General features: G+C 42.5%; 1 protein-coding gene across 1 annotated transcript; it reads right to left on the reverse strand.

Annotated features, from left to right (window-relative positions):
* Positions 1–2,819: 2,819 nt before the first annotated feature.
* IL27 (interleukin 27) lies at positions 2,820–12,315 on the reverse strand. Its single transcript, XM_033944062.1, has 4 exons — positions 12,190–12,315; positions 9,681–9,779; positions 7,193–7,357; positions 2,820–3,017 (listed from the first exon to the last, which is right to left on the reverse strand). The coding sequence occupies exons 1-4, from the start codon at positions 12,313–12,315 to the stop codon at positions 2,820–2,822; spliced, it is 588 nt and encodes a 195-aa protein (XP_033799953.1).
* Positions 12,316–16,600: the final 4,285 nt, after the last annotated feature.

Consider the following 16,600-nt stretch of genomic DNA (forward strand, 5'->3'; position numbering starts at 1 on the left):
CCAGTTGGGTTTTTAGGATTTCCCCAATGAATATGCATGAGATCTATTAGCATACAATGAAAGTAATGCATGCAAATAGATCTCATTGGGAAAATCCTAAAAACCCGACTGGATTGCAGCCCTTGAGGAGGGACTTTGACACCCCTGTGTTAGAGCTACATCCTCAGCATCCTGAGATTATGGGTTCCAACCTCATGCTGCTCTTTGTGACCCTGGACATGTCACTTAATCCTCCACTGCCCTAGGTACATTAGATAGACTGTGAGCCCGCTGGGGCAGATAGGGAAAATGCTTGAGTACCTGATTTGTAACCCGTTTTGAGCTCCTTTGGGAGGATGGGCTAAAAATCAAATTAATGTGCAAGGACTGCAGCAGGGACAGATAAGCAAATCAAAAAATGCATGTACAAGGAGGTGCTGAAAAGTTCTCAGCCCAACCAACCAACTTCCAGATTCTGAGCATTATTTTGTTACTGTAGTTGAAAAGAGTGTTATCTTATTTCATTAAGTGCCAGTTTGCAGAAACAAAATTCTATATTTTGACAGCAATTACAAGATCACATATACACACCAAGTTCTTACATAGCCTTGTTGTTTATTGATAGTTCCTATAGTCTCATTACAAAATGGTTTCCCTGGAAGTAACAGATTTTTTTTAAATTTTAAATACCATCAATACAAATTAGAAAGGTATGTCAAATACCATAAATACTTAAATACATACAATAAAATAAATAGTTGTTTCTTTTAAATAAAATAAAAAATAATTATAACAGTACACTAGTGCTGTATACTACTGACAGCTTCAAAACTGGTCAATCAAGTGATAATCCAATAACGGAACATACACACAATACATTTAGTAACAATATAAAAATAATGGTAATAACACTAGGTTCCCAGAGGGATGATGGGAAATTTATGGCAGCAGGCCCAAGGTACTAAGGGGTCTTTGTACTAAGCTGCAGTAAGTGCTAGCATACATTTACCGTAACTTAAAAGGGCTTACCACAAGATGCATTCAGGTATCCTGTGGTAAGTTCCCAAACACTATCCATGCGCTAAAAAATATGTACAGTAGACTCTTTGTTAACCAGAGCTCAAGCAACCAGAAAAATAAAATCTAAGTAATACTGTAAATGAAAATAAAATCAACTTCTGGCATAAATTTAAGTGTAAACTTGGCATGCCACACCCAAGTATGCCCACACTTTGCCTACCACATGTCCAGTAGTTTGTCTGGAACAGTTTATGGTATGGCATAGTATGGGTATTAGTTAGGCCTATTTTTAATACTAACTCTCAAGCAACCAGAAACTACATTTATCTAATATCTATCAATCCTCAAGGGTGCTGGTTAACTGAGAGTCTACTGTATTTTTTTTTGTGCTGAGGAAATGTATCTAGGGGGCTGAGAGGGGTATTCCTGTGATAATCAGTTAGCATGTCCACATTACTGCACGCTAACAGATTAGCATTGGATTACGATCTACAAGACAGGTGTTGGTAGGTGCTCCCATGGTAAACTTTTTTAAATTTTACTGCTGTGGTATAAATGGACTTAGTATGTGGAAAAAATTGGGTAAGGGTACGCTATGACCAACTTTTATTGCAGCTTAGTGAAAGGATACCTCACAATACTAGTCATAGTAGAGCTAGTGTTAGATATTGCTGGGGTCCAAAACAGAAATTTGGAAGGGGACCTGAAAGCCCACTAGGAAGCTCTTCCTTCTTAAGGTAGGCTTGGAGGCCCAGAGCAATTGACCTAGTTACCTGAGTGAGAGAGGGGGATGCTGAGGAGGGTCACTGATCATGTGCCTGGACTCTAATCATCTGTTGTGTTCACAAGGAGGCACATAGTCCTTTGCCAGACTATGAGGGACCTTCAACAAGTTTCCGCATTTTTATTAACACTATTTTTTTTAAATATCTCAAAAGCAAATTAAATCACTACCTGTAAGGTGAACCAGTGAGCCGGCTTGCCTGACTGAATAGTCACATGATATTCTACAACTCACCTTCTTACCACTTCTCCCGCCCCAACCATTCCCCCCCCTCCCCCAAATATGAAAGTGTGGAAACTTTTTGAAGGACCCTCTAATTTCAGGGATGGGATGATCAGGAGTTGGTTCAGGTTTCTACTGATTATTGTTTGTGAATGTTATTTTTTTAAAAAATTGTCAGTTTTTTGTAAAATGCCCATTTAGGAGACAGAAGAGAAAAAGAAAGAGATGGTGAGAGACTAAGAAAAAGAGATAGACTAAAAGGATAGCAGAAACTATAAGGGTCAAAGAATGAGAAAGGTAAATAGGTAGTGATGGGGAAATTAAGAATGAGAGAGAGTGGAAATAGAAACAAAACTGCTGGAGGAGAGGGTGAGCAGAGGAGAGAAAAGAACAAAATACAAGGGAGAAATTGATGAGTAAGGGAGAGAGAGTAGATGAGGTGGGTGGATGAACCATTGGTGAAAGAGGGGGGAGAAGGGCTATTGCAGGGGTGAGTAGAGAGGATGGGTTTTCTGTGTGCTGTCTTAACCAATGAAAGCCTCTTGTTGCTTTTGTGTGTTCAGTTATCATGCCATGTGCAAATGGTGTTATCTTAGGGCTCCTTTTACTAAGCTGCATTAACGTTTTTATCGCATGCCGTATTTTAGTGTGTGCTAAACCTGCGCTTCGTGGCTAGAACTAATGCCAGCTCAATGCTGGTGTTAGCGTCTAGCGAGCACGGCAATTTAGCGTGCGCTATTCTGCACATTAATGCCCTAACGCGGCTTAGTAAAAGAAGCCCTTAGAATTCTCTATCCAACTATCTTTCTGGCCCTCAGTGTAATCCTGCATTCCTCTTCGCTGAACTACGCAAGACAGTGTAATCCCGTACCGCACGCTGTACGAACTGCTCAATGCTCTTCAGGATCAGAAACGCTTTTTCATAGATCCCCCAAATACTCTTTTGCTTCAAGATATTTCCAAGGACCCTTGACTGCCCGACTCTGTGGGCATCCACACCAAGTACTGACATCTGCAGAAATACAAGGACAAACTGCATTAAATATTCACAGGTAAATGATAACTCCAAGCCTAAAACAAAGCTGGGGAGGCCCACCCTTAACCTTAAAGGAGTCACCACTGCCTATAATCCATTCACAGCCCCAAAAAGTTCAGCAGTGCCAGGGTTAAGCCCCAGCCATGCACGCTCGGATCTAGACCCCACAGAGTGCCAATGAGGTGTGTAGGTTTCACCCAAATAAACAATCTTTTCTGCCTTTTGTACTTTCAAAATAAAAAAGTTTTATTTTCCGTGACAATTCTTCAAACAGAGCAACTGGCAGCAAAATCCTCTATTCGGGCTTTCAACTCAGTCCCTACTTTAAAAATACAGCCCACTTTACAAATCTCCCACAGTTCAGGATTTCTATATTTTCCAATTTAAGAAAATCCAGCAAATTAGTTTTATAGCTTTTGCCCTGGGCTGCTGCCTTCTCCCAGTCCAAGCAGCCTTGGCAAATGGGAGCTAATGTTTGCTTCTCTCAGCCCATAAGCAACTCCAGGCAGTGCTCCTGCTTGCACTAAATTCACAGACTGCTACTATGATCCACAGTCAAATTAAAGGACACTCTCTGGTGCCTAACTCCAAAAAGCTCTCTCACCTTACTGCCCTGACACTCTCTAGCTGGGCCAGTAGGTGTGGGAACAAGCTCCATCCAAATACAGACAAATGGACCCTGTACACTTCCCGTGTTCCCAAATAATCAATGTCTCTGGACAGGAACAAACTTTGGCACTTGCAAGAGCCCTGGTTTTAAACTTGGCTTCCTCTGCAATACTGCTAGGCTTTTCTCCCCCACTACACCAAAGCTCATTCAAACACACCTGTTCCCACACTCAAACAATCACTGTTTTAAATCCTTTCAGTAACAGGATCCTTACTTCACTTTTAACCAAGAAGGTTTTATTCCAAATGAGGTTTATTCATGCATGCTTTCCAACTACATTCCTTCCTCTGTCTCACAACTATAATCCATGTCATAGTCTACAATATCATTATCAAAACTTTGTTCATTCACCTCCATAGGAACTACTTCACTGCCATGTGGCTCCCCTCCCCCACTCTGTAAAAGCTCTCATTTCTCTTAGCCAGCCTGCTTACACTTTTCCTCAGAAACTTCCCCCTCCCAAGCTAACCTGGCTTTGGGACATAGACCCTTGCTTTGCCTGGGAGTTGCAGACAGCAGCCTTAAACGAGGCAATGATACTGTGATAGAAACAGGGTTTTCAAATGCTCCTGGCAGCCCTCTAAGCTGTGCTGCCCTGCTTTGCAGTTTCTGTTGCTGCTCTGGCTCTTCTTGTTTCTGCCACTCCTCCCTCCAGCTATCAGCTTTATTCTTCCCGGGCTCTAGCCCTGCTGGATACAAATCAGCCCTGCTGACTCCACCCTTTTCCTTAACCCTGTGTATGTCAGCTGGTAAAGCTGCAGGTTTAAAAGGAGTTTTTACTGTTGCACTTTTGAATAAGGAATAATAGGGTAGATTAGAGGAATTCTGAGCTTCTGCTGCACTCTGTCCTATTCTCTGACTCTCTGATGTGTGAGCTGTCTGCTTGCCAGACCTTACAGTTTGCTTTCTGATCCTAGGAATAGGCACTGGTTTGTCAGGAATAGGGTTTGCAGCAGAGTCTCTGAATGCTTACCACAGCAAAAAAAAGCCTTACCATGGGATGCTTTCAAGTGTTCTGCTATAATTTTGTGATTGCTGTGTGCTTCCAACACACAAAAAGTAGATTTTGGGGTGAATATTAATTTGACGGGTGATGAGCATCTTGCTCACTATTGACAGCTTTATTCCCAGATATTTAAAACCAGGACCTGTGTGGGATTTGGCTTTGAATATCTGGTTATTTTTAAGCCAGTTAAGACACAGGGGGCAATTTTTGATGGGACGTCTAAGTTTGGATGTTTTGAGAAAGATATCCAGAAATCCTGTAGAGAAAGTGTCCATTCTCAAACAGCAAGATGTTTATCTTTTTTTTTAAATGACCTATATAGACATTTTGATCCTTAGTAAATCTATCTTTTTTGGCCATTCTCAAATATAAAGATGTCCACATGAAAAATGCACAAAAGCAATCTTTTCGGACGTTCAAGCAGCCAGCATTCTTAGCAAACTGTTTACAGACAACTGAGCATTCCTTGCCACAGGAGAGGGGCACTCTAAGGATTACTGCAGAGAATGTCATATTAAAAGTCCCAGGTACAGATGTCATTATAAAACTTACTTATACTGTATGGTGAGCCCATTATAAAACTTACTTATACTGTATGGTGAGCCCACAAAAACCCACCCAAAACTTACTGTACCCCCACCTGTACACCACAAACATAGCCCTTGTGCCTACAGGTATCATTTTTATGTAGGTACAGTAGGTTTTGGAGGGATCACCATACAATATAAGCAAGTTATAATGATATCTGCCTGGGACTTTTAATGCGATGTGTCTCTACAATAACCTTTAGAGAGCCCCTCTGCTCTGCTGTGGAGATGTAGGAGGGGTACTAAAAATTCTCAGCCCAACCAACTTTCTAAATCTGATGTTATTTTGATCCTGTAGCTGAAAAATGTGTTGGTTTAGTTTTGTAAAGTGCCAATTTGTAAGCTCTAACAAAATAAACTAAAGTAACACTCTTTTCAGCTACAGTGACAAAACATCATCAGATTTAGGAAGTTGGTTGGGCTGAGTACTTTTCAGCACCCTCTTGTATATGAGCCATATGAATCTGTCATACAGACTGGAAAATACTGGTGTTTTTTTCACATCTTTGGGTGGTGGGGGGGAGGTTATATCTTAATCTCTCTGGTCAGTTTGGGCACCTTTTGATCTTTATTCATTTTTAAAACAGGTCTAGCCCCAAACGTCTAAATGATGCCCCAGATATTGTTAAAGGTTTGATTATCCCTTCAGGATGTCCAAATCCTAAGCCTGCCCAAAACACATCTCTAACCCCTCCCCCCCTTTTTTTTAGATGCACTGGAAAGAAATAGACCAGAAATTCATCTGGGAAGTCTGCTTTGAGAATGCCCTCTTGGACATTTTGATTAGTAAGATGTCCAAGTGCTGGTTTATGATGTTTTTTTAGATGTCTATCTTTTTTGAAAATGAGCCCAATAGCCACTTAAGTTAATATTCATCACTTAAGCGACCATGGGTTTCTGCATAAAAATAGGACAGACTTTTATGTGGTCCCATTTATGCAATAAACCTGGATGCTTAAGGGCTGAATATCTTAAGCAACCAAATGCTGAGTCCACCCACAGAACGCCCCTAGTTTGCTGCTACATTTGGAAAATCAGAACTCATCACAGGGGAAAGTTAAGATGGCAAGAAACTGCAGGACCTTTCCGCCTAGGTTGCGTTAGAGGCCTGCCTGGTCCCTGCCCACTCCTGTTATGGAGTGGTTGGGGGTCCAACAAGCCTTTAGCGTAGGGTTGCCAGTCGTCCGGATTTCCCCGGATATGTCTTCCTTTCAAGGACATGTCCGGAGGTCTGGACGGCTTTTCTTAACCTGGCACTTTGTACGGGTTTTGAAAAGCTTTCAGACAAAATCGCGTCGGGAAGGGGCATCTGCGCTTGCGCGGATGCAACACGGTGATGTCACACACACACACGCATGTGAAGTCATTGTGTATCGGCAGCATATGCGCAGATGCTGTGTGGGGGTGGGGCTGGTGGAAGAACAGGGCGTGACAGAGGTGGAACTGGATGGTCTTGGAGGCATGGTCACGGGTCCAGATTTTTCTGAGGGAAATCTGGTAACCCTACTTTAGCGTGATCTAGGCTGAAAAGTCCTGTGCTTCCTTTCTGACTTAGCTACCCTTGCTGCTGCTGAGCTTTCAGACTTGCAGTTTTGCAGCAGACAAGGACTGCCTAGAAGACGTACTGAGGAGGGAAAGGAAGGGATCTCCCCACGGCCTGGCCAGCACTGATGGGCAGCAAGCGATCTCATTCTCTCCCTGAGGCCCTAGTCACCTGACTATAGATGTGCTACATCAGCAGCTCAGAAAGTGTGAAATGGAGGTTCTTTGATGATGTAATGTGAGAACTGGGCCAAATGCTTGCGTAACACACCTAATGTATGGGATTTGTTATATGTGGTTATCAGTGCTGGAAATCTCACTAGTAATATCTGATCACAAAAGATACCTGCAGATGAATGTGGTGGAGAAGGTCTCGTAGGTCAAGACTTGCATTATCGATACTCTCACTGAGAGCAGGGTCACCTTTATCATGCTCATAGGCATAAACTTGATCCAAGAGATTTTTGTAATCCTCACAGCTCTCAGCCAGAAATCGTAATCGCTGTGCATCCTGGGGAGAAACAAGCACATAAATATTAGCTGTCATGCACCTTCTAAATCCAGTCTGCATCTACTCCAGATCCATCAAAAGCACAAACTTACACCATGCCCAATTATCCTTTGCACTTTCCATCCCCGGAACCCAACCCAGACCCCACGCCAGGTATCATTGACTCTTTCTTACCCCAATCAGGGCAGGATTAATTCATTGAGGGCCCCTAGGCACACAAATACCCTGGCCCCCCCCTCCGACCCACCCCACCATGTGCCTAGGCGGAAACAGGAAGCTGCGTCAGAGGGAAGCTTTGGGCAAGCAGCACCGCTTGCACAATTACAGTTCCTGTTGCCTTTCTTACCCATGCTGCTTGCTTGTCTTACTTTCCATCAATGGGGGATGGGGCCCATGTTGCCAATCAGGGGGGGCCCAAGTTGCCCATCAATGCTGGAGGAGCCCATCGCCGTTTGGAAAAAACAATGTTGATGCCCTTCTTCATCGTGCCCCCCTGACCATTTCGGGCTCTAGGCACGTGCCTACTTGGCCTATTGGTTAATCCTGCCCTGACCCCAATATTTATTTATTTATTCATATTTATAACCTGCATTATCTCAAAATCTAAGCAGATTATTAAAATTAAAAAAAGCAGAAAATATAAAAGAAAACATGAAACAATAAAACAAAACAATGAACTTAAAACCTAAATAAAATTATCAATCATGCCTGCCTGAAGAATATAAGAAACAGATCATAACTAATCAAATTAGATCTCCAGGAGGCTGATTAAATAGATAAGTCTTCAGCCTTCTCCTAAATGTTATGGTGTCTTCGACATTAGGTCTGCCAGTAAACAGTTACACAACATAGGTCCAACCATGTCTCATCCAAACATATATGGACAAAGGACAGAATAGCCAACAAACCTTACTATATACAAGGGGTAATATAGTGTATCTACCTGGTTAGGCTCCATCTCTGGCGGTATTCAAATCTAGACTGAAAGCCCACTTATTTGAAGCTGCGTTTAAATCCTAACCCTACCAACATATCTGTCTGTCATCCCCTCAATAGTTCCCTACCACTTCTCCAGCCCTCTCTAATTCCCTTCATGAGCACTAAGCTCAGACTCTCCTTTGTCCTATGTGATTCCACCTCATCAACCCCTGTCTAATCCCCTACAGGAGCACTGTGTTCTGACTTCCCTTTTGACCTGTGTGTCTGTCATAATTAGATTGTAAGCTCTTCTGCACAGGGACCATCTCTTGTGTGTGCAATAAGCAGTGCTGCTTGCGTCTGGTAGCGCTTTAGAAATACAATAATAAATAGTTGTTGTTGTTGAAAGGGAAGTGGATGCCTATATTTCTTTACAGAATTATCTCCTTAGTAGGCAATTCTGTAACTGGGTGCCTCCACTTAGGCACTCAAACAACACAGCCAGTGAGTGAGCTGTTCTCATATAAGACACTTATATGTGTAAGTGTCCTTATTTATTCATTTAAGACCTCATAACATGCTGTATGAGGTCTTGTCCAGTCATTGTAATGGATGTAAACCGCCTAGAACTCTTTGGGTATGGCGGGATATAAGAACATAATAATAATAATAATAATAATATCCTATGGATTGTCCTATCATGTCATGACCTAAAATGTACTGTTATGGTCTACATTACTATTATGCTTTATTATGTATATAAATCTGTAAACCAGGGGTCCCCAAAGTCCCTCCTTGAGGGCCAAATCCAGTCGGGTTTTCAGGATTTCCCCAATGAATATGCATGAGATCTATGTGCATGCACTGCTTTCAATGCATATTCATTGGGGAAATCCTGAAAACCCGACTGGATTCGGCCCTCAAGGAGGGACTTTGGGGACCCCTGCTGTAAACCGTCCTGAGCCCTTCTGGGAGGATAGGATATAAATCCAAATAAATGTCAGACGCAGTTTAAAATATATCTTTTGTATAATCACCTGTGTAAGCTTGCATCAGTTTTAAGATGGTTATGAAACAGATTTAAGACACTAAAGTATCCTGCCTTATTCCAATCCTCATCTCATCCCATGAACTACTTATCTTAACTGAAGAACGCTTTTCTTTTTATCATCACATCCACAAATTGCTGAGGATGTGGCAACGTGTACTGGTGGAAGAGGAATTCGCAGTAGCTCTTTGCTTTACAATACAGAACATGGCTTTAGTATACCTAGAGCACTTGCCTATGCTGTTGGAATCCAGCTCAATCATACCTATAGCATCTTCTTAAACTCACCAGGAGATAGGAAGACCATGATAGCAGGAGAGCTGCAAATGAAAGAATGAACATAGATGCCCCTCTTACCGAGATATGTAACCACTCCTGAAACTTGAGCTCCACTTTGGGTAACATACTCCAGTCATGGAATAAAGGCATATATGATCCTGATAACCTCTCCTGCTTCTATATCAGACAGAAAAAAAAAAAACACAAAACGTTATTGTAGATCTAAGAGAAGGTTCCTTTCTTCCTTGCCTTCTTCCTTCCGTCCTCAGCTTGTGACTGTAGGTGGAAGTCTCCCGCTTTGCTTAGAGCAGTGGTCTCAAACTCAAACCCTTTGCAGGGCCACATTTTGGATTTGTAGGTACTTGGAGGGCTTCAGAAAAAATAGTTAATGTCTTATTAAAGAAATGACAATTTTGCATGAGGTAAAACTCTTTATTGTTTATAAATCTTTCCTTTTGGCTAAGTCTTAATAATAATATTGTAATTTATAGCTAAAGAGACATATGATCAAGAAACTGTTTTATTTTACTTTTGTGATTATGATAAACATACTGAGGGCCGCAAAATAGTACCTGGCAGGCCGCATATGACCCCCGGGCCGCGAGTTTGAGGCCACTGGCTTAGAGGGAACAGTGTGCTCGTGGTTAAAGTATTCTGGACATCCCTCAATAAACTCTGTGGATCCTGCCATTTCACTGAACTTATTTGGACTTCTTTCTCATGTCTACAGACAAGTACTCAGAGCAAGAAACGTGAAAACGTGCACAACATTTAATGAATAAAACATAAACATGTAAAATCACACAAAATTGACATAAACAAAATAGAACACATACCTCCCTTTCCACTAATCTGTGGTATTGAAAGATCACCGTGCACAGCAGAGCCCAACTTTAGAAGCGCAGCATAACATGAAATACTCGTGACCAAATAAGAACATAAGAAGCGCCATCTCCGGATCAGACCTTCGGTCCATCAAGTCCGGCGATCCGCACACGCGGAGGCCCTGCTAGGTATACACCTGGCTTATTTTATATCCAACCATATCTTTATATGCCTCTCTCAAGGAGATATGCATCTAGTTTGCTTTTGAAGCCTAGGACTGTCGATTCCGCAATAATCTCCCCTGGGAGAGTATTCCAGATGTCAACCACTCTCTGTGTGAAGCAGAACTTCCTGACATTAGTCCTGAACTTGCCCCCCCTTAGCTTCATGTCATGTCCTCTTGTCCGTGTCAAATTGGACAATGTAAATAATCTTCTCTGCTCTATTTTGTCGATTCCTTTCAGTATTTTGAAGGTCTCGATCATATCCCCACGCAGTCTCCTTTTCTCAAGGGAGAACAATCCCAGTGTTTTAAGTCGATCCTCATATTCCAGTTTCTCCATACCCTTCACTAGTTTAGTTGCTCGTCTCTGCACCCTCTCCAGCAGTTTTATATCCTTCTTTAGGTAGGGAGACCAATGCATCACAATTGACAACTTCATTGACCAAAATTAACTAAAGGCTTCTCAAAAACAAAGAGGTCTTTACTAACTCCCTCCTTTACAATGCCGCACTAGCGTTTTTAGTGTCGGCTCAGACGTCCGTAGGAATTCTATGAGCACCAGAGCTGTTACTGCAGTGGCTGATGCTAAAAACGCTAGCACGGCTTTGTAAAGGAGGGGATAATTTCCTAAAAAATAATAATACTAATAATCAGAAGTCATTTGAGTTGATAAGAGCAATGCATTCCAAAAGATAGGAGTGGCTGTTTTAAAGCATCTATCCAGTACCTATTAGGTGAATCTCCTTTAAGGATAGTTCTGTCAGAATTCCTTGGGAAGACTATAATTGCTGACACAGACAGTTCCATTTAAGAACATAAGTAGTGCCTCTGCTGGGTCAGACCAGGGGTCCATTGCGCCCAGCAGTCCGCTCACGGCCCATCAGGTTGAGGACCTGTATAATCCCCTTTTCCTTCAGGAAAGCATCCAATACCTTCTTGAAACCCAATAGCGTACTCTGTCCTATCACACCTTCTGGAAACGCATTCCAGGTGTCCACCACCCTTTGGGTGAAGAAGAACTTCCTAGCATTGGTTCTGAATCTGTCCCCTCTTAGTTTTTCCGAATGCCCTCTCATTCTTGTAGCTTTCGAAAGTTCGAAGAATCTGTCCCTCTCCACTTTCTCTCTCCCCTTCGTGGGGGTGGGTCCCTACCACGATCAGTTCAGCGGCTGTGTTTATTTGAAATGCAGGCCAGCTTTTTGCTGGCCTACATTTCAGGCACCTATCGCGGCCCTAGGGAGATGCCTAGGGCCACCTAAGCTCACCTGAGGCCACTTTCGGGTGAAAACACGCCCACACCTAGCCTTGGGCGAGCTTAGGCGGCCCTAGGCGCCTCCCTAGGCTTGCGAAAATGCCTACAATGTAGGCAGTCTGCCTCAGGATGTTTTTTAAAAAAACAAAAACGTGCATCCCAATTGGCTGGTTAGACAGCAGTAGGACACCTACCGCTGCCTACAATTGGGACGCCGTTTATAGAATTTGCCCCTTAGTCTATCCCCTTGCATAAATGCTTTTTGCTTTACAGGAGATGTTACGTACAAAAGTGTGGATCAGTGACTGCAGCCGAATCAGAAGTTTTTGTGCCAGTTTTAAGCTAGACTCAAATTCTCTTTGAAGGTCAATTGTCTCTTCAGCTGCTACTTCGGAGCTTGCACTGATGCCCATCCCAAGGTGCCTTGCAGGAACTTGAGGAAAGCCAGAGGCCCATGCACTGAAGCAGAGAAGAATCAGAAAGAATCCTGGAGGGAAAAGAAGGCAAGAAAGAAACATAGAGAGAGAGAGAAGGAGAATGAGAATGAGAAAAAAAAATTATTGTGCATTTATGATTTCTGTCAGGGGTAAATCTCTAAGAAGCCATGAAGTTTTAGGTTGCAGGAATGCACAGACATGTAGGGACACCTAACCTAGGTACCTCTTATAGAATTTTCCTCAATGTGCACACAACTTAGGTGCAGGCATTTATGCCTGGTTTTCATTGGCATAAATGGCCATGCCTATAAGGGGCTGCTGAAAAGTTCTCAGCCCAACCAAGAAGAGAATGATGTGGAGCCATGAAATTTACAAGTTATTCCACATTTTAATTGACACTTTTTGTTTCATTTCATATCATTGAAATGAAAGTGTCAAGAAAAATGTGTAAATAACTTGTAAGTTTTATGGCTCCCCGTTATTCTCTTCTTGGTTGGGCTGAGAACTTTTTAGCGGCCCCTCATAAATGTTAATCACACAGATGGGTATTACACGTATTTTATAAATTGTGCCTAACTCTAAAGGCAGTTTATAGACTAGCGTTAAGCACAGATTTTTGGGAGCAGATTTGTTTTAGACAGCATATATATAATTTGGTCCTTGGTGTGCAACTCTGCAGTTTTAGAATATTTATTTATTCATTCAATTTTTTATACTGTTCTCTCAGGGGAGTGCAGAACAGTTTATAGGAGGGTTAGTGAATCGGGTCAGAGAACAATTGGGTCGCAAAGGGGTTGCATACCGATCAGTACACGATCGGTTTGCTTAGTGAATCTAGCCCATAGATAGCTGCCTTCATTTGCTTATCTCTGATCTGAAAGGAGTATTTTGGCCTAGATTCACTAAACCTCCAAACCGTATGAAATCCGTTTCCGTTTGCATGCCGGCCGACTAATTCAGTAAAGGCCTGCATGCAAATGGGGATGATCGTTAACACGCCCTCCTACCAACGGCCAGAGCGATCCCCGCTCATGTGCACACCCTGACAGTAGTGACAGGAGAAGCAGCCTCCTGTCACTGCTGTCAGGGCTCGGCCTAGCCCAGATATCTCTTCCCTGCTCCCGGACTCTCCTGTCAGGGCATGATTAACCAATACACCAATTAGGCACGTGCATAGGGCCCGAAATGGTCACAGAGGCCCGATGAAGGAGGGCATCAACATTGTTTTTTCCAAACGGCGATGGGCCCCTCCAGTATCGATTGGCAACGCAAGCCACACCCCGATTGGCAACGCGGCCCTCCCCCAATCAACAGAAAGTATGGCAACGGGAACTGTAATTGTGCAAGCGGTGCTGCTTGCCCAAAGCTTCCCTCTGACGCAGCTTCCTGTTTCCGCCTGGGCGCATGGTGGGGTGGGGCAGGGGGCCCAGTGTACTTGTGTGCCTAGGGGCCCTCGACAAATTAATCCTGCCCTGTCTCCTGCTTTCTGCTGCCGTTCCCTGCAGTGCAAGCCTGTGGTTTTAAAGTGTGCCTGCAGAGAACAGCGGCAGAGAGCAGGAGAGTCCAGGAGCAGGCAAGAGAGATCTGCCTGACCCTCCCCCCCAGGCCCCGATCTCTCCTGCCTGCCCTGCTCTGCTCTGCTGTGCCCCCCCCCCCCCGAGAAAAAATCAGGAGGGATGCCAACTCCCTCCTGCCATCAATGTTAAAAAGAAGAAAAAAAAAAGCAGTGCAGCACGGCACTACTCCCCCCCCCCCCCCCGACTCCAAAGGGCATCAACAATGTGCAACAAATCTTGAGGAATGATGATAAAATAAAAAAACCCAAACAATTGCAGGAGAGTCCAGTGCACATTGTTGTCGCCCAGGTTCTCAACTTGTGTGTGCGTTCTACACACCCTGGATTCCTGAGGAAGGAGCATTTCTCCGAAATGCGGACCGTGTCAGGTCCTGTGTCTTCTGATATGAGAACCAGGATTGTGATTATCACATTGCATTGACTCCAATAAAGGATCCTGTGCTTTGTACATCGCCTCTGCAGTTTTTTCTTTTGTTCTTCTTTGGTTGACTTTCAACTGCAGACCCGTAGAATTGCTTTTGTTGTTTTGCAGGAATTTATGCACACATCTTTATAAAATACCACCTAGCAAGATGCATATGCAAATTCTAATTATTGCCAATTAGCACTGATAATTAAATTGTGCACAAACCCAAATCTGCTTGTACAATTATGTGCATCACATATAAAATCCAAGAGTATATATTTAACTTTTCTTGTGTGCAACTGCAAAAGGGGCATTACTGTGTGTGGGGGGGGGGGGAGGGCGGGAGGTGGTATGGCCGTGTCAGGGGCATTCTATTTATGAATGCTCTTTCTAGAATAGTTGCATTTATGAACAAAACTGCTGATTTTAGGCAACAGCATTCACACGGGCCATAGACACGGTGTAAGTGGTCATGTCTAAAGTTTGGTAAAAAAAGCTGAGTGGTTGAAATTCTTTTCCTCCCTCTGCTACAAGTCCGTCATAGCCTCGCTGTTAAAGGCACGAGCTGACTATGACTTGTAAAATTTTAAAAAGGAGCTTGAAAGCGAATCCAAAAGGAAAGAAAAAAAAAGTTATTAGTCATTGTTACTATTTTTAAAGGATTTACATAAGTTTACTCAGGGGTTTCCACAGCCTGAACATTTTTTGCTGATCGAATGAGAACTTCTCGTCAAGTCTGGGACCTTGTGTAAATAAATGAACACATTCTGTTTGAGACTTTCTCTAGGTATGTGCCACATTAGCCCTCACCCACATACATCTACACAACTAATACACACCCACAATGTTCTCTCAGTGCACCTTAATCCTGTCATCTATTCCTGTGCTGAAACCTTCATGCATGAACACAAGTACACATGAACATAGCTCTGCCAACACACCTCAGTCTAGTTCACTCAACAGTCCCTCTTCCTTTGTTATGGCTTTGTCCTACCAATCTTGTCTATCTATATAGCTGAACTGCTGCCTGTTAAGATGTTTCATTGTGCTGTACTTAACCAAAATGTAAACCCTAATCACTATAAAAATTCATTTTATCCACCTTATTTATTTATTCATTCATTCAATTTTCTACAACATTCTCCAAGAGAAGCTTGGAATAGTTTATATTAATTTATTCAAGCACTCAAGCATTTTTTCCCATCTGTCCTGATGGGCTCACAATCTAACTTAATACTATAACCCTATTTTTTGGTAATTATTTTATTTTGTTTTAACATAAAACAGGAGGAAAAGAATTCAAACACTTTGTCACTGAACATGGACACCAGTGACCGACAAGTATAGCTCAAAGACTCAGAGCTATCATTAGTCCACAAATACCTCCTTAGCTCAGAGCACGGCACATCAAACTTATGTACAAAATGGCAATTAGCTGTTTTGGCAAATGCTCAGAGGAGCTCTCTGCTTCATGATATAGCTTCCTCAGGAGCAGCTATCCAAAAATTGCGCCAAAAACTTAACAATTGCCACCTTCAAATTACTGCAGCATTGTGTTATTTGAAAGTTCTAATGTGTTGCCTGTTAAGGTGTTTCACCGCATTATCCTTAGTCCAAAAAACGAAAGGAAAAACAACCCCAGTGGGAAATGTAGTATCAAAGGCCTAGAAAAGTCTTTAAGGTGTCTGTTTCCTGAACCCCAGCACGGTCCGTGTTTCGGCTGAAACAGCCTTCCTCAGGGGTATGTGAAAAGAGCCTCCGAAACAGATTGTAACGGCCTGCCTCTCACACGTAAAACCAAAGATTCATTGCTGAAAACAAGTAGAGCTGCTGCTTTTCAGCAGTGACTTTTACAGTGAATCTTTCTTTCAGCTGAAACACGGACCTTGCTATATACAGCACATATATTGTTTGTATATACTATATGTGTCACTTTTTGTGTATATGCTATATGTGCCATATTTTTAATAAATTGTTGATTCTCACAATTGATGGATTGTGCCACCCCCCCCTCCCTTTGATACTATATCACTGTATTATCCAAATATTGTAAGTATATCTATGTTATATGAAAGTTCTACCATGCCACATATTATGGCATATCATTTCTAGTTTACTGACATTTATCATTTTTCTGCTATCTGAATGTTTTACTATGCTGTTTTTATCTATGAATTTCCTGATATTGCATCATGTCATTGATAGTATTCGGATTTGATTTGCTTGTCTCCCAAATTTACTTCATTGATTGCATTTTATGCTTATGTTTAGTCATTTTA

This window comes from Geotrypetes seraphini, chromosome 5 (assembly GCF_902459505.1).
Source record: "Geotrypetes seraphini chromosome 5, aGeoSer1.1, whole genome shotgun sequence".
Lineage (NCBI taxonomy): Eukaryota > Metazoa > Chordata > Amphibia > Gymnophiona > Dermophiidae > Geotrypetes > Geotrypetes seraphini.